The sequence below is a fragment of the Muntiacus reevesi genome, chromosome 11, assembly GCF_963930625.1.
Source record: "Muntiacus reevesi chromosome 11, mMunRee1.1, whole genome shotgun sequence".
In the NCBI taxonomy this organism is placed as follows: domain Eukaryota; kingdom Metazoa; phylum Chordata; class Mammalia; order Artiodactyla; family Cervidae; genus Muntiacus; species Muntiacus reevesi.
In genome coordinates this window covers 65,856,454-65,876,068 of record NC_089259.1, presented here as the reverse complement: position 1 = coordinate 65,876,068, position 19,615 = coordinate 65,856,454, and the positions used below count along the sequence as shown (strand labels likewise).

The 19,615-nt window shown below is 41.0% G+C and overlaps 1 protein-coding gene across 1 annotated transcript in view; it reads right to left on the bottom strand.

The window, feature by feature from the left end:
- Positions 1-19,615, bottom strand: part of LOC136144145 (ATP-binding cassette sub-family C member 4-like) — a 147,356-nt gene that overhangs the window by 50,615 nt on the left and 77,126 nt on the right. Inside the window, exons 20-24 of the mRNA XM_065901805.1 lie at positions 17,386-17,465; positions 13,728-13,878; positions 4,997-5,116; positions 3,738-3,848; positions 215-315 (exon numbers count right to left, since the gene is read on the bottom strand). Coding sequence (XP_065757877.1) covers positions 215-315; positions 3,738-3,848; positions 4,997-5,116; positions 13,728-13,878; positions 17,386-17,465 — 563 coding nt within the window. The remainder of the gene's footprint in view (positions 1-214; positions 316-3,737; positions 3,849-4,996; positions 5,117-13,727; positions 13,879-17,385; positions 17,466-19,615) is intronic.

Sequence of the window (19,615 nt, the reverse complement as noted above, 5' to 3'; positions counted from 1 at the left end):
GTGACTATAAAAACTATTGACATTGAGCACATAAAACTGAGAAAAAAATGTATATATTTTAATTAACATTAAGCAGATGGAGAAGAATAAAAAAAATCCCTCTGTTAACAATGGTGCAAAAAGGATAGTTTTACTATTTTACATTAGAATTGCCTTTATTCCATTTAACAGCAAGCAGACTTAAAAAGACTAAGAATGGAAAGACAAACATCACCATATTCTCAACTTCGGTACTTTGCCTGATACACCACTGGAACATCCCCGTAAGTGTGACGATGAGAGACAGGACCAGGCCAACCTCCCCAGGATTCAAAGCTAAATGAGGAAGAACAGGAACAGTCAGTCTCCTTCTCCACCCCCTCACCTAGTCCCTTCTGTCACTTTATGAAGAAGACTTCTTTATTTTTATAATTTTTACTGGAGCATATTTGATTTACAAAGTTGTGTTAGTTTCAGGTGTACAATAAAGTGAATTAGCCACACATATACGTAAAATCCATTCATTCTAAAATTATTTTCCCATATAGGCCATTACAGAGTATTGAATAGAGTTCCCTGTGCTATATAGTAGGTCCTTAATAGTTATCTATTTTATATTAATATGTAATAGTGAGAAGACTTCTTTATGACATTTTAATCAATTGCATGTAATGATAATGTCACTCATAATAATTACTGTCTATTGATTGGGACCATAATACAGTGAAAAAACACTATGAATTTAGAAAGAATTAGACAGATGATCTTATTAATGTCAACTGGATTGACAGTATTATATGGGTGAGGATCATGTCATTATTCAGACTTTCATCATTATGGCCTCAATTATCATTATGTAATCTCACTTTCTATGTCAAATGTAGCTGCAGTTGAAATCACAAAAACAAGGCAATCAATTCTAGGAGCCAGTGCTTTTAAATCTAAAGTACTACTCTCATTTTTCATCATTAAAGACTATGACTTGGAGTTATTACTATGAAATAGTTAGGGATGGTGAATTCATGTCACACATGCCCAACCTGCTAATCTTGTACCCATACATCAGTGAGGATATTGATCTTTGCTACAAGAGAATCTTCCTCAACCCAATGTACCATTATCTATAACTAAGAGATCCAGGTAGACCTAAAGCTAAAACCTAAACTCTCATTTGTGGAAAAAGTTTAATAGAAAACTTGATTCTCCCCTCCCAACTACAGGACACTACCTGGAATGTTCAGAATGTCATGTTGCTACAGCTGTGTAGACCTCAACCCATTCAAAGAAAGATGAAAAGATAAAAGGTTTCAACAAGGACCTACAGCGAATAAATATACAAAGAATGTACCCGAAGCAATCTATAGATTCAATGTAATCCCTATTAAATAACCAATGACTTTTTTTTTTTTTTTTTACAGAATAAGAACAAAAACTTTTACAATTTGTATGGCAATACAAAAGACAATGAATAGCCAAGGCAATCTTGACAAAGAAAAATGAAACTGAGGGAATCAGGCCACCAGTCTTAAAACTATACTACAAAGCTTCAGTAATCAAAACAGTATGCTACTGGCACCAAAAACAGAAATATAGATCAATGGAATAGGATTGAAAGTACAGAGATAAACCCATGCTCCTATAGCACCTAATCTATGACAAAGGAGGCAAGAATATATAATGGAGAAAAGACAGTCTCTTCAATAAATGGTGCTGGCAAAACTGGACAGCTACTTGTAAAAGAATGAAATTAAGACACTCCCTAACACCATACACAAAAATAAACTCAAAATGGATTACAGACATAAATATAAGTCTAGACACTATAAAACTCTCAGATGAAAATAGATAGAACACTCTCTGACATAAGCTGAAATCGTAACTTTTTGATCCACCTCTGAAAGTACTGAAAATAAAATAAAAGATAACAAACAGGACATAATTAAACTTAAATGCTTTTATACAGCAAAGGAAACCATAAATAAAATGAAAAGATAACCCATAGTATGGAGGAAAATATTTGCAAATGAAATGACTAACTAGGAATTACTCTCCAGTATATAAAACAGTCCATGGTTCTATATCAAAACAAACAAATAACCCAATCAAAAAATGGGCAGAAGATCAAAAATGACATTCTTCAAAGAAGATATACAAATGGCCAAAACAGCACATGATAAGATGCTCAACATCTCTAATTATTAGAGAAATGCAAATCAAAACTACAGGGAGGTATCACCTCACACCAGCCAAAATGACCATCATCAAAAACCCTACAAACGATAAATGCTGGAGAGGATGTGGAGAAAAGGGAAACCTCCTACACTGTTAGTGGGAATGTTAACTGGTATAGTCACTATGGAGAATAATACAGAGGTTCCTTTAAAAACTGAAAATACAACTACCATGTGATCCAGCAATCTCACTTCTGGGTAAACATCCAGAGAAAACCAAAATTCCCCCCAATGTTCATTGCCCCACTATTTACAATAGCCAAAACATTGAAGTTGGACATAAATGTTCACCAACAGAGGAATGGATAAAGAAGAGGTGGTATATATACACAATGGACTATTACTCAGACATAAAAAGGAAGAAATAATGCTGTTTGCAGCAACATGGATGGACCTAGAGATTCTCATAAGTCAGATTCAGAGACAGACAAATAGAATATGATATTGCCTATATGTAGAATCCAACAAAAGGCTACAAATGAACTTATCTACAAAACAGAAATATACTTACAGATGCAGAAATATAAGGGTAAGGGAGGGGAGGGAAAATTGGGAAGACTGACACATACACACTACTATATATAAAATAGATAACTAATAAGGACCTACTATAAAGTGCAGGGAACTCTGTAATGACTTATAGGGAAAAGAAGCTAAAAAAGAGTAGGTACATGTATAGCAGATTCACTTTGTTGTACACATGAAGTGCTGTACACTAAGACAACAGTAAAAATCAACTATACCCCCATAAAATACTTTAAAAATAAAAATAAAAGAATGGCCCAAGTGAGTCAAAGCAGGCACGCAAGGCGTCACAGGTCAGCTGGAACAGGCACGTTCATACCTGGTCTTTGTTCCTGAAGATTCCAAAAGCCAAAAAGAAAAATTCTTTCCAATAGGGCCATTTATCTGAAGTATTATTTAAAATGAAAATTACTAAAAACATGCATGCAGTCCAATGTTCATGAGATAGAAAAAAAGAATCCCAAAAAGGGGGTCATAAGTATAACAGATTTGGGTTTCCCAGGTAGCTCAGTGGTAAAGAATCTGCCTGCTAATGCAGAAGACACAGGTTTGATCTCTGGGTCGGGAAGATCCCCTGAAGGAAATGGCAACCCACTCCAGCATTCTAGTCTTGAAAATCCCATGGACAGAGGAGCCTAGCATGCTACGTCCATGGTGTTTCAAAGAGCTGACATGACTTAGAGACTGAGCACAAAATAAAAGATTCACTTGGCTGTATATTTGAAACTAATACATTATAAAGTAAATACATGCCAATAAATCTTTTTTTAAAGGTCTCAACAAGGATCTACTATAAATAAATAAATGTAAAAAAAAAAGTTCTCATCAAGATGCAAATGACTTCACATGGACCACACTGTGGAGTCACATGCTACAAACCCTTTAATACAATTCATTAGAATCAAAGAGTATATATTAGACAAGTGGCAAGAGTTTATATTGATAACTGGAAATGAAGCTATAAAGTGTAAGCATTCCATAAATATTCAGATTTTTACTTACTATCTGCCAGAATCAGGGCCGCAAAGGCAACAATAGTGACAAAGATGGCACAGATGACATCCAAATACACTGCGAGCTGTTGGGACATCGTCAAAAGCAGGAAACAAGCCTCTGGATTTGTGAACCATAAAATAATGAATAAACATAAAAACCATGTTAGCTGCTTCTAACGAAGGAGAGCATTTTGCTTACACAAGGGGACAGCAAAGCTACATATTCAAGGAAACTGAAGATTCCAGAAAGCTAGGTTCTGACAAAGACAACATATAGCACATATAGAGTCAGTCCAGCAGCTCTGTAAGAAGCATGCACTGAAAACTTCAACTCACTGGTTATCAACAGAAATACAATCACAAGGGAAAAGAGGGAAAAAATTCTAATCCACACATTTCCGGCAGTGCTAGACCTCAACATGAAGGTCATCCTCTCACATGTCGACTGTTCCCAGCTCTCTGATAGCAGACAGCAGAGCTCACACTGTTTCCAGCACCTTCTGCACTCATCACACGACCCTAAATGTGTCTACTTTTAGCAGCCAATATCTAAAGGACAATCAGCTAACAAGATATGCATGCGGCTTTTTAAATGCAGTCATTATCTTCAAAACAGAATAAAGATTTTAGAAACAGGTCAAAATTTTACAGACTTCGTGGAAATTCTGAAATTTCTTCCTAGAAAAAAATTCATTGATACAAAGTATGACCAAGTGGGTGGCAAATCAGGAAATTATATTCCTCAATCACATCTGCCACCCTGCATACTCTGAAAGGAAAGTCAATAAACTAAAGCCTGTGGGTCAAGAACAGCCACTACCTGGTTCTGTAGTTTTATTGGAACACAGCCACGGTCATTTGCTGACATATTGTCTTTGCCTGTCTTTGTGCTACAACAGCAAAGGTAAGTAGCTGCAATAGAGACAGTATAGTACAAAAAGTCTACAATATATCCTACCTGGAACTTTACAAAAAAAAAAAAGAAAGTTTCGTAACGCCTGCCCTAAAGAGAGAGAAAACCACAGGGCACAGTGATGGAAAGACGAAGGACAATGCAAACAAGGCAGGGGAGAAAAGCAGGGGGTGATGAGGAAGAGGGGCGCACAGAGGGATGCTGAGAGGAAGGGGTGGGGGTGGCAGGTGTGCAGAGGTAGATGGGGGGTGGCAGAGAGAGAGGTGGGAGCAGCCAGGCCACTAAAGAAGGAGGTCAGGTCTCAGAAGGCAGCAGATCTCATCCTTTGAAATCATCTCCAGAAACTGACAGACCTGAGTGCAAATCCTGGTGTGAGTCGAACAGTTTCTGAAACTTGTGTTCGGCTTTGTACGCCCGGATGGTCCTGAGTCCTTGGAGAGAAGATGCTAAGTGAGAAAACACTGGACTCTGTGCTGGGGAAGCAGAGACAGACAAACAAGAGAAAGTCAGGAAGGCTGGATAAGAGGAAACCACTGCCTCCCGGGCTCTGTGGTCACACGTCCCGGTGAAGGGCACACCCACGGCTTCTTGGAGGGCTGCCTGGGGAAGGAAGCTTCTCCTTTTGGAGAGGATCCTCCATGTGACCCTCAAACTCCTGTTCACACCAACCTTCACTTTAACAACCTGGAAATTAAAGATCCTCTTTGAACCCACCTTTGACCAAATTCAAATTGAAGCTAGATTTATGTAAGGAAACTCTTTATTAATTAATTCATCAAGGTCCTCTCAAATACACCTCCTCCAAATTCTTCTGGCATCTATGTGGAAATTGCTTACAGTGTTTTTTAAAACATATTGAAGAATAGTTGATTTATAACAATGTGTTACTTTCAGGTATATAGTACCGTGAGTCACTTATTTTTTCTGATTATATTCCATTATAGGTTATTACAAGATACTGAACAAAATTCCTTGTGCTTTACAGCCAATCCTTGTTGCTTACCTATTTTACATGGCAGTGTTTATCTGTTAATCCCATATTCCTAATTTATTCCTCCCTTCCAGTCCCCTTTGGTAACCATAAATTTGTTTTCTATATCTCTATTTCTGTTTGGTATATAGTCTTTTACTTTTTAGATTCCACGTGTAAGTGATGATGCTTCATATTTGTTTTTCTCTGAATTACTTTACTAAGAATAATATTCTTTCCATCCATGTTGCTGAAAATGGCAGTGTTTCACTCTTTTTCATCACTGAGTAATTATTCACTAATTTATTAGTCAGTGGCATTCCAAAATTTAATTCATCACAGTCCTCACCACACTGAATTTTGATAAGCTACCTGCGTGCTGTCTCCTCCTTAGATGAGTAACCTAAGGGCTGGGATAGAGTCAGTACACCCCCCACCCTGGACCAGAGCCAGCACAGGGCAGGGAGAGACGAGTTAGGGAGCGGACAGTCTGCCGTCTCCCCCATCCGGGGACTCTCCCCGCACCTGCGCCGGGAGTCTCTGTGTGATCACAGAGCACCTGGTACTGCACCGCCCTTGTGCCCACAGGACCCGGCAGATGGAGTCTTTGAACAGTCTTGACTTCCACTCCAGGAACCTGATGGGTGTTTTTATAACTGCCTGCTGGATACCTGTCCTGGTGTTTGGAGGTCACTGTGGCATGTGACACTCACACCACCTTTTTAGAATCCGACAGTGGCCTTGATGTCCATTCTCTTTTGAGTGACTTCATGTGGCTTGGGGTCTGGTGTCACCTGACTGGTCATTCGTTTCCTGTCATCTTCTCTTAGAGCACATGGACCACAAGCTCCAGGGTCAGGCTCCTGCCCATCAGGAACAGGTGGGCTGCAGGCTGCAGGGCAGGGAGGACCCCTTAGGGTTCTCATTCCCCACCGTGGACGAGGCTGTAACTTGCTGTTGCCAGTGGCAGACTGTGACACTGTGACCTCTGTCCGGGATGAATGATAAGTTGTGTTTTATCAGCAGGAAATATCGACATCACCTTGTTACCTGTGCATCTCCTGAGAAGAGCTGTTAGTAAAACCTGGGTATTTAAAGGAAGTTAAGATCACTCATCTTATAGGAGGCTATGGAAATTTTATAAAATGAAAGGGAAAAAAGTCAAGGGGGAGAACTCCAAATTATTTTCAGGGCCTGACTCCTTAGCCTAACATCCGAATGTCTGTCTGGGTGACAGTGTAGTCAGTACCAGCATGCACATGGGCACTGCAGTGGGGGTGGGGGCTGGGGTACAAGGGGGCAAAGACACAGAACCTCCTCAAAGGTTAGTGTCCTCAGTTCTACCAGCAAGGAAGGAGCAGGCTTCCTCCTGTGAGACACTGGAGCTCAGAGGGTTTGAATCCCTGGCTGGGGGAGGACAGCTTGGGCTGGAGGCCAGTTGACCATCCACTGGACCCTGGGGCTCTTTCCACCTGGGGGTGTCTGACCAGGAACCCTAACTATTAGGGCCCCACCTGTGACACTGACTTAAAGGGAAAACCTTCTCTGAACCTGAACATGATCAAACAGTTCCCCTTTGTACATTGTTCAGGCAAAGAGCTGAAAGCGATTCCGTGGTGCTGTGCGTTTGATCATCCGGTTGTGTGCCTGTGTTCTCATTTCAGCATCCACACTGCTCTCTGTCTTCATTAAGTTGAATAACATTTTATTTTAGCTTCCTATAACTTTGCCCTTATAAGAGCAACACAAACACAGACTGAGCTCAAGCTCCAAATAAGAGAGGCTGGGACCTCTGTTCAGGCCTTTTCAACACCCCGGCAGGTGTCCCAGTCCAACCCCAGAACTCAGCCTGGAAGCAGGGTGCTCACAGGGATGATGCAGGTGAATTCCGGGGCCATCACCCTGTCAGAAGGATGCCAAGGCTCCAGTTCCAGAGAACACAGAAAACTCACTAGAACCAGACTCTCATTTCCACAACAAATGTGGTGACATCAATACTACTCATCACAGACAAGGCTTCTGAGCAGGAAGCAGACTTGACTGTTCACCCAGGGACAGTCCTGGAATGAACTCTTCAGCAAGGCCTCCCTCACTTGCTTCTCTGTCAGGAGATCAAAGCTGCAAGTGATTCCAGCAGGGATGGTGGGCAGGGTCGACTTTAGAAACCAGGTGTCATCTCAGCCTTGAACACCAGGGAACCAAACATCCTACCACGTACCTCACCTCATGCCCAAGAGTTAAAGTGGGCCAAAGGGAACACACACCTGTGAAAAGCCATCCTGTTTCTTTCAAACCCCACTTAGGTCTGAGCAGGATGCCAGGATGAGTGAATGGGAGGGTATGCAAAGACAATTAACTCATACAGGAGAAGAGAGGATGTCAAGGCTCTGGTATTATGTTGCCCAATGTAACATCTTTTCCCACAAACACTGAGCTCATTGTCCTGAAGCAGATATGTAACAGACATGGCATCACTCGGCAGTCACAGACACGTGTAACTTTACATTTCGTGTGACTGACAGCTATATTTTCCACAACCCTGAGGACACTTGGGAACAAACCCCACAAGGCCAACACAACTTCCCTGGCAGGGGGAGGGAGGGAATTGCATGCAAGGACCCTGGGCTGACAGCCTTCCTGCAGGTTATCTATCATTCATGCTCTGTGAGACCTGCTAGTTGTTATTGTTCAGTCCCTAAGTCATGTCTGACTCTTTGTAACCAAATAAATTACAGCACGTCAGACTTCCCTGTCCTGCACTCTCTCTCAGAGTTTGCTCAAATTCATGTTCATTGAGTCAGTAATACCATCTAAACATTTTATCCTCTGTCATCCCCTTCTCCTGCCTTCAATCTTTCCCAGCATCAGGGTCTTATCCAATGAGTTGGCTCTTCAGATCAGGTAGCCAAAGTATTGGAATTTCAGTTTCAGCATCAGTCCTTCCAATGAATATTCAGGACTGATTTCCTTTACAATTGACTGGTTTGATCTCCTTGCTCTCCTAGGGACTCTCTAGAGTCTTCTCCAGCACCAAAGCTCAAAAGCATCAATTCTTCCATGCTCAACCTTCTTCATGGTCCAACTTTCACACCCATACATGACTATTGGACAAACCATACCTTTGACTATACAGACCAAAGCAAAGTGATATCTCTGCTTTGTAATATGCTGTCTAGGTTTTTCAGTTTTTCTTCCAAGGGCAAGTATCTTTCAATTTCATGACCATGGTCAACATCCACAGTGATTTCAGAACTCAAGAAAATAAAGTCTGTCACTATTTCCACTTTTTCCCCATATATTTGCCATCATGGGATGGGATTGGATGCCATGATCTAGTTTTTTGAATGCTGAGTTTTAAACCAGCTTTTGTCACCCTCCTCTTTCACCTTCATCAAGAGATTCTTTAGTTCTTCTTTGCTTTCTGCTATTAGAGTGGTATCACCTGCATATCTGAAGTTGTTGATATTTCTCCCAGCAATTTTGATTCCAGTTTGTGATTCATCCAGCCTGGCATTTCACACGATGTAGTCTGCATATAAGTTGAATAAGCAGGGTGACAATGTACAGACTTGAAGTACTTCCTTCCCAATTTTGAACCAGTCTGTTGTTCCATGCCCATTTCTTACTGTTGCTTCTTGTCTTGCATGCAGGTTTCTCAGGAGGCCGGTATGGTGGTCTGGTATTCCCATCTCATCAAGAATTTTTCAGTTGTTGTGACCCACACAGCCAAAGGCTTCCATGTAGCCAATGAAGCAGAAATAGATGTTTCTCTGGAATTCCTTTGCTTATCTATGATCCAACGGATGTTGGCAATTTGATCTCTGGCTCCTCTGCCTTTTCTAAATCCAGCTTGCACATCTGGGTGTTCTTGGTTCATGTACTGTTGAAGCCTACCTTGAAGGGTTTTGAACATTACCTTACTAGCATAGAAATAAGTGCAACTGTGCAGTAGTTTGAACATTTTCTGGCATTGCCTTTCTTTGAGATTGGAATGAAAACTGACTTTTCCAGTCCTCTGGCAACTGCTGAGTTTTCCAAATTTGCTGGCATATTGAGTTTGCAGCAAACTAACAGCATCTTCTAGGATTTGAAAGAGCTCAGCTGAAATTCGATCACCTGCACTAGCTTTGTTTGTAGTGATGCTTCCAAAGACCCATTTGACTTCACACTCCAGGATGTCTGGTTCTAGGTGGGTGATCACATCACCACTGCTGCTGCTGCTCAGTCGCTTCAGTTGTGTCCGACTCTGTGCGACCTCATAGACGGCAGCCCACCAGGCTCACCCATTCCTGAGATTCCTCAGGCAAGAACACTGGAGTGGGTTGCCATTTCCTTCTCCAATGCAGGAAAGTGAAAGGGAAGTCACTCAGTTATCCGACTCCTAGCGACTGCAGCCTACCAGGCTCCTCCGTCCATGTGATTTTCCAGGCGTGAGTACTGGAGTGGGGTGCCATTGCCTTCTCCAGATCACATCACTAGTTGTTAATATTTTCTTATTTCTTCTTGTTCAAGGTTCTGGTGTCTTTGGCAGTGGCCTGCAAGTACTTTATAAGTGTCAAACTCAAGAAATTCTCATACCGCTAAAACTGAGGGATTAAGAACACTCACTGCCCAAGATTAAGTAAGTTAACCTACCTAAGTGGTAGAGCAGATGTCAGACCCAAATCTGTTTTATTCCCAAGTCTGTACCTGTGTACTAAGTCATTTCAGTCATGTCTGATTCTTTATGACCCTATGGACTGCTGCCCACAAGTCTCCTCTATCCATGGAATTCTCCAGGCAAGAATACTGGAGTGGGTTACCATTTCCTTCTTCAGGGGATCTTCCCACCCCAGGGATCAACCCTGCATCTCTTATGTCTCCTGCACTGAGAGGCAGGTTCTTAACCACCAGCGCCACCTAGTTCAGTTCAGTTCAGTCTCTCAGTCGTGACCAACTCTTTGGAAGCCCCTTATTCCCAAGGCTGGGCTTTTATTCACAGCTGCAGTGTCTGTGAGGGAGAATAATCAGGGTTAAGGATACCCACCTGTGAATACATGCCTTTTTCTTCAGACTTCATTATTTATATTCAGAAAACTCCCAGATCTAACTCAGCTAATAACTAACAGCCTTTGCCATTACCGTACATCTTATTTGGCACCAGAGATTGAACAAAGTTCCTGGGAATCTTGTATGAGAACAACTTAAAACAGCAGACTTAAGGATCCATGGTCTGAATACACCTGAACAACGTGCTAACCCACTGCAACCAAAGCCTGTGGCAGACATTGCTAGTTGATCACAGCAGCCTTTCAAACAGAAATTGCATGTGACTTCATCATTCAGGCACTGCTAAATGCAGAGTGGACCAGACCATTAAAAAGAATGAAATAATGCCATTTGCAGCAACATAGATGGACCTAGAGAGTGTCACATGAATGAAGTCAAACAAAGAGGGAGAAATACCATATGAAATCCTTAATATGTGGAATCTAATAGGAAATTATACGAGTGAACTTACAAAACATAAACAGACTTGTGTACTTAGAGAACCAACTTATGGTTGCCGGGGGAAGAATGAGAAAAGATAGGGAGTTTCGGATGGACATGTACACAGTGCTGTATTTAAAATGGATAATCAACAAGTATCTACTAGGTAGCACATGGAATGTTAAGTGCAGCCTGGATGGGAGAGGGGTTTGGAGTAGAATGGATACATATATATGTATGACTGAGTTCCTTCATTGTTCACCTGAAGCCATCACAACGTTGTTTGTTAATTGGCTATACTCCAATACAAAATAGAAAGTTTAAAAACAAACAAAAAAGAATTGGCTAGAGAAACGCAATCAAGCGCCATCCAGGTTTTATGCAGTGTTCTGTGACTATTGCTATGGTCAACTCTGCAAAAATGTTCTCAATAAACCCATTATAATCAGCTGCATATTCATCATTCAGATGAAAACGTCAGTCTAAGCTTCTAGAGGCAACTAGGCAGCAGGATCTGAAACAAAACCTCAGGACTTCAGTAGTCCTTTAGAGCACAAGGATGAAGCAGGTTTATGCCTTCTGGCCACAGCAGTCAGACAAGTGAACTTACAAAACAGATGTCCTTACAAAACAGATGTATGGTATCCTTCGTTTTGCTGGTGGTTCCAGCAGTGACCTTAAGATATACTATCGGTTACTATTTAGAGAAAACAGCAGTGTTATTATTTATGACACAGACACACCACCTAGAGAGAGAACATAGACAATTCCAACCAACTAGCCACCACATGTGGTTATCTGGGGTGTGGAGGAGGGGGTATCTGGATTGAATTTACAGTCTAACATTCCTGCAGCCTACTAGGGTACCAAAAATTCCAGTATTCCACAGGGATGGGGCCAAAGTTTTCAGACTCTTCAGATGAAACACTGAGAAAATCCTGTACTGCTTCTTCATAAAAAAGGCCTCAGGAGGTGCCCTTCTCTTCACTTCTGTGTGGAGAGAAAATCTTAATCACATGTTCCTTCTGGAACAACCCCTCTTTGAATGTACCAGAGATCTGCTTTTTCCAACAAGACTATTGAATGACTCCAGCTCATGTGCACCCTCAAATCATAAAACATCTGAAGACTTGTCTACACAGAAGACTGGATGGAGCTCATCACTTCCTCTTCTGCCTCCCCAGGTCCTACCGTGCTACCAAGTCACATCAGCAGAACGTCACACACCTGGACTCTACTGCTCCCCATCCATCGAAACACCTCACAAGACCAGAACTCACAGGAGTTCAGCTAGTTCTCTTGATGAGTGAAAACTTCTAAAGCTTTTATAAAACAGATGATCACTATCCTTTTGGCAAATAATTAGAATAAGTATCTCTTAAGCATTTTTTATTATTAAAAACAAAGCACACAAATGCCACAATAAAGGGAAAAAACTCCTTTGACTGGATGAACTTAGGTTTTTTTCCACTTGGTAGATACAAAGAACCATGGAACTCATATTCTTCTCTTCTTGGCTTGGTTTCTAGAAGGTTAAGTTGGTATTAATTTGTAACAATTATCCATGATTCGGGTCTCTGATATAAACATCTTCCTTATTTTTTGGCTATAGTTCTTATAATGTTTTGAAAAATATATAACAATTCTACTTTTATTTTTTGTTTTAATACTGATGAAATATGTACATTAATAATCAGATAAATTCAATTATTTCATATCTTTGATTACCTATAGAAGGATTAATCATAAAATGCATTCTCCATTATTATTTTATTTTACTTTATTGGTTGCATTGTGTGGGATCTTAGTTCCCAAACCAGGGATTGAAGTTGTGCCCCCTGCATTGGAAGCACAGTCTTATCCACAGGACCACCAGAGAAGTTCCTGTCCCTCATTATTCTACAAGTAGGAAACTGATTGGGATAATAAACCAAATGCCTACCAAACAGATTCCCCATCCTGGGTCCTCCTAGGGGAATGTTTTTCATATCGCATCTCATAGAGCTATTCCCATATAGTATCATTTATATGAGAAGTTTTGAGAAAGGAGGGACCACAAACAGTGTGGGATCACTCCAAATACTGGTGATGATAAAGAATGAAGCTGAAAATAATAGGATTTATCTTTTCAATACATTTAACAGTTGCAACTTACTTGGACATGTAAATGAATGTATTTTTCAAATATATCACTTCTGACATACATTTCCTTAATGTCTCCTTTCCTTTTCTTAATCTTTTACTATCCTTGTCATCTCTAGTAGGAGAAGAAAAAATGTCATCTTCAGGAGAAGAAAAACTCCCATTTTCCTTCTACATTAGTTCCAACATGATGAAATGTTTCATTTTTAAGGAAAGTATTTATAGAGTGGATAATCTGTTAGGCAGTATGTCATAAACAAGACAGAATGGTCCCTGTCCTCAATGTGCTCACATTCATCTTCTTTGTGCTAAAATGCAAAGCTGCAGCTGACTTGTTAAGGGTCACAGTGACTCACAGTGGCCATCACATTCAATTACATAACGTCAACTTAGTGATAAATTCCTGTAGATAGACTCTCTGGAATTTCAGGGGTATGGTTAATTACAGCATAAATGGAAGCCAGCCTGCATTGCCGTCCCAACCTGAGAGCCCCAGTACTCACCTTCAGATTCCAGGCGTTTCACATCTCGTGATGTCCTTAAGAAATACCACTGGACAACAAAGAAAATCATGCCGAAGGGAATCACAAGTATAGCAACCCAAGGAATCACAGCCACCATGACACCCATCACTCCAATCACAAGTAGAAATGTCTGAAATGGCAAAAATAAATACAGAGGGCTCCTTAGGAAGGACACTTTTCAAACTTTAATGGGCTGTTTTGTTAGGATTAAACTCCTTCGCTTGAAAGACTTGTTGAAACAGTAAGGAATGCTTTCGCATCCTAAGAAATAAAACTATAGGAGGTCCTCATGATGTTTATTATATGAATCAAACACTATAAGAACTTTCTCAGTATTCTTGTTCACTTGCTAACTTGAGCCTGACTTTTTGTGACCCCATGGACTGCAGCACACCAGGCTTCCCTGTCCTTCACCATCTCCCAGAGTTTGCATCAACTCATGTCCATTGAGTCAGTGACAACATTCAACCATCTCATCCTCTGTCATCCCCTTTTCCTCCTGCCTTCAGTATTTCCCAGCATCAGGGTCTTTTCCAGTGAGCTGGCTCTTTACATCAGCTGGCCAAAGTATTGGAGCTTCAGCTTCAGCATCAGTCCTGCCAATGAAGAGTCAGGGTTGATTTCCTTTAGGATTGACTGGTTTGATCTCCTTGCTGTCCAAGGGATTCTCAAGAGTCTTCTCCTAACCACAGTAAAAAAGCATCAATTTCTCAGCACTCAGCTTTCTTTATGGTCCAGCTGTCACATACATACATGACTATTGGAGAAACCATAGCTTTGACTAGATGGACCTTTGTTGGCAAAGTAATGTCTCCGCTTTTAATACACTGTCTAGGTTTGTCATTGCTTTTCTTCTAAGGAGCAAATGTCTTTTAATTACATGGCTGTAGTCACCATCTGCAGTGATTTTGGAGCCCAAGAAAATAAATTCTGTCACTGTTTCCATTGTTTCCCCATCTATTTGCCATGAAGTGATGGGACTAGATGCCATGACCTTTATTTTTTGACAGAGCTCCCACAATTAGGAGTCCAGAAGCATCAAGGGGTGAGTTTCTAGATGTCTCCCTCCCCTGGGTGACTGGAGGAGACCCATGAGGGGAGGGTTTCAGGCCTGACTCACACCTGTACCTCAGGACCTCAAATCTATCCCGTTTGTTGAAGGGAAGAAGGGATAGAGGGAAGTATCTTCACCACCTCACACACACCTAACTCACAAACTTAAAACTCAAACAACCAGCAATATATCCTCAGACCCTACATTCCAGATGGACCTCTCTCCTGCTTCAGTCAAACTCCTTCCAAAAGTAGCCTGTCTTCACCTCAACTCCCTTCACGCCTCCTGGATTTGCAGCCCTTTGCAGTCCGGCCTCCTCCCATCTGAAGCCTGTTCCGCGAGTCACCAGAAGCCTCCTGATTTGAAATCAACTGACAATTTTCCAGGGACTCACCCTGTTATTTGAGTTGAACAGACTCATCCTTCCTTGGCTCCCCAACCTAATTCCTCCTTTCTCCCTTGCTATTCATTGTATGTCTCCTCTCCTCCCCTTTCTCTCTGCTTTCTCTTTGAATATCCAGCCTTCTTATCTTGACCCCTAAAAGTGCTTCACTCTCCCTGGGTTTTCATCTTCACAGATTCAGCTACTACCTGCTCAGTGAAAAATACACAGGCTCCTTGTTCATCCCAGGTCTCTTCCTCGAACACCAGACTCTTACTTCCAATGACCTGCAGGACGCCTCCACCTTCAACTTCAAGATAATTGAACTACAGGGCAGAGCTGGGATTGGAAATCAGTGAGACTAGAATTTTATCTCCTCATTACTGAGACTGGATCCTACAGAAACCAGGTAGCATCTATCTCTGTCCTTCTATATGTCATGCAAAAATATGTGACTATTCTGACTAACCATATACTAAGCACACGGAGGAAACCCAACCTTGGCCTAGTTAGTCATTAACAAAGATACAGAGCCTTTCATGAAATCTTTTCAAAGTTATTCACAATCACTGTTAAAATATAACACTGTTTTTAGGGAAGATTTGTTTCTGGGGATAAATGATGTAGTTAAACTCAGCAGGATGCACTTATAAAATAAGTTTGCGGAAGAGAAAAAAAAAAAAAGAACAAACAGACATCTCTGCAGTAAAAGCACTCTGACTCCGAATCTCAGCTTAATTCACACTGGTAACAGTGAAAGCCATGCCCACAGGCTACACTGTCTGCAGTCAGATATTGACTGCTGCATTTCTGCGCTCAGCTTTTGATAATGCATTTCAGTTCTGAAATTAACAATTGGAAAGAAAATGAAAATCCCCCACTAATCACTAAATCACAGATTTATTATTATTAATAATATTATTAAATTATTAAATCACAGATTTAATCACTAAAATGTTGACAATATTAATAAATAACAGAAAAAAAAAGCACTCCACATGAGCAACAGTACTGAACAAAGAAATGAGAGCTGAGATGACCCAACATCATTCTTTAGAACCTCAAATTCGCAGACAAAACAAATGCTGGATAGACAGTATCTCTGTAGGTCTCTCTCTCTCTCTTTTTTTAAGACCCCTTAAGACAGAGCAATCAACTTGTTAAAAGAAAAACTGCCTACAAAAACAAAAGACATTTTATGAGATAGCTTTGATCATGGAATTGAATTACTGGCTTAAAGGCTTCGTATCTTCAATGACTGCTCTCTATTGTACTTGCTGGACTTCCCAGGTGGCTCAGTGGTAAAGAATCCACCTGCCAGTGCAGGAGATGCAGGTTTGATTCCTGGGTCAGGAAGATCTCCTGGACAAGGAAATGGCAACCTGCTCGAGTATTCTTGCCTAAAAAATCCCATGGATGGAGGAGCCTGGCGGGCTACGGTCCATGGGGTCACAAAATAGTTGGACACAACTTAGTAACTAAATAGCAACAACATTGTCCTTGCTAAAGTATGGATTTCACCTTATTTTTACCACTTTTCTCTTTGTAAGTAACCACACCTGGCTTTATCCAAATAAAATAGTGCAATATTTGTCCTCTGTGGTAATACAATGTATCAGCTCGTGCTCAGTCATGTCCAACTCTTTGTGACCCCATGAACTGTAGCCCACCAGCTTCCTCTGTCCATGGAATTCTCCATCCAAGAACAGTGGAGTGGGTTGCTCTTTCCTCCTCCAGGGAATCTTTCTGTCCCAGGGATCGAACTCACATCTCTTGCATCTCCTGCACTGGCAAGCAAATTCTTCACCACTGAACCACCTGGGAAGCCTGACACAACGCATAATTTAGTTAATCTAGGCTATCTTTCCATGAGAAGTAATTATTTCTGTATTATGAAATGTGCTCACAGTAAAGGGAATCTAGTGAGACACCTGTAAAGCAGAGGGAGAACCACTTGCCCAGCGTGTGGCTGCCTCAGACCAACCTTGACATGACTGTGTAGCCACTCCTGTCCCAGGAGTTACTCGTGTTAACTCAGCCTCCCAATCACAGCTGCACCTTTCTCTCATAAGCATGACCTTACAGACGATAACAGAACACATCACCAGGCTGAAAGGCCCACCCTCAGCCCCTCTGAAATGGCCTTGAGAAACAGGCACTCTGCTATTCTCTCTGAGAACTCGACAGAATTGGTACATTACCTGGATGAAATCTTGAAATATTTGGGGCAGCAAGTCATCCATATGCCCAATGTCTTTGGAGAAATGATTTAAAATTCTTCCTAAAAATAAATAAATAAATAAAATAAAATTCTTCCTACAAGAACAGGATATGAGAAATTACTCATTTCCTCAGATAGGAAACAATTCACAAACAAATCAAAACACTATTTTTAATAGTGTTAATAATACATATATTTATATGTATTTAGGGACTTCCCTGGTGGTACAGTGTCCCAGTGCAGACGACATAGGTCCAATCCCTGGTCCAGGAAGATCCCACATGCCGCAGAGCAACTAAGCCTGTGTGGCACAACTACTGAAGCCCCTGTGCCTAAAGCCTGAGCTCCAAGAGAGGAGCCACTGCAATGAGAAGCGGGAGCACGACAATGAAGAGCAGCCCTGCTTGCTGTAAGTAGAGAAAGTCCATGTGCAGCAACAAAGATGCAATGCAACTATAAATAAATAAATCTTAAAAAAAAGAAAGATATCTATTAAATATTTAATGTATTGGACTTCCCTAGTGGCTCAGTGGTGAAGAATCCACCTGCCAATGCAGGAGACAAAAGAGATGGAAGCTCAATCCCTGGGTTGTCAAGATCCCCTGGAGAAGGAAATGGCAACCTGCTCCAGTGTTTTTGCCTGGGAAATTCCATGAACAGAAGAGCCTGGTGGGCTACAGTCCATGGGGCCACAAAAGAGCCTGATGTGATTTAAGAATTAAACAGCAAATTTAATATATTACAAATTCAAATGAAATAAGCTGATATCTGTGTAAAAAGAAAGAGAAAACAGGATGATACCTAAAGAGAAACAAAACTACTACCAAATGGCAGTGGCTGGGGAGTTGAAACTGAGCCCTGATTTTTAAAGGAACAGGGGAATCTTGTGGCAGTATCAAGAAGGGTTGGTGGATTTCAGAATGTTCTCTCCCTTTAGATCCATCCCATTTAAGACTCATTCCAAGTGCTAAGTTGGTAAAACAGTTGCAAAATACCTAAATTAATCCGAATGTTACACTAACTTTGCTTTAGTTATCAAGATTAGTTTTCAAAAGTGATACTCTTTAAATCAACATAATTATAACCTCTCTGTAATTTTTTTTTCCCCTCCAGATCATTCACAGCACCTCACATTTGGGAAAACTGTGAGTTTTGACCATTTCCAAGTTGTGAGTTTACTACTGGGGTAATAAGAGTCGTTATTTTCAGAGGTGTACCAGGTGTGACAAGCACAGACTTATGAATAAGCATCTAAGAAGATCAGAGGGATGTAGGCAGGAAAACAAATATATTACTAAATGACTAAGGATCACTTATCATTGATTTTATTTCCCTTTTCAGAATCCACAACAATAGTATATCCACAACAATCTATATAAAGGATGCAGGATTAGAATATGAGAACTAATTTCTATTAAATATATAGTGTGAACTTAAAACACCACTTGCCACACCAGTAAACAAAGGATTCTGCAGCCATGAGGACTCTGCAGCCACCCCTGCAAGGGTGGTGCACCCTGAGGAGATACAAGATGAGAAAGCAGAGGGTACTGACCCCAGACCAGGGAGGTGCACATCAAAAGAACTGCAACAAGGAGGAGACAATACTGACTCCACGCTGGATCTGTTTCTTTGACCATTGCTGTTCACTGCTTTTGTCAGGGAACCCTGCCCCTCTGCCTCAAAGGTAAACTAAAGTGGCTTTTTTCAGCTCACACGGGGACAATCTGACCCTCACCACTGTGAATGGCTGAGAAAAAATTAACTGTGAAAAAATTAACAAATCCCCTCCAATTTTGCAAGGTAAATGACTTTACTTCCTCGCCTCCTCTCCTCTGTGTTCTATAAAAGAACCTGGCATCCAGACCCCAATAAGATGGTTATTTTGAGACATTAGTCTGCCAGGTTTCCAAAAAAAGTCACTATTTCTTGCTATATCAGCTATAAGATTTACTGGCATTTTAAGGTGAGCAGAGTGAGCTTGAACTTGGTAACAAGTAACACCACTCCATGTGGTTTTCTCTTCATGCCATCACATACCAGAAACAAAGACACCATAAACAGTCTATTACAAATTCTACTTTTGAAAGTAAACACAGGGAAAATTCCAATGTAATGTGCCACCAAAAGAGTAAATAAATGATGCCCCAAAACCTTTGGGCGTATCTTTGCAGCACTTAATTGGGCTTCTATTTCTCGAAGGAATGAAG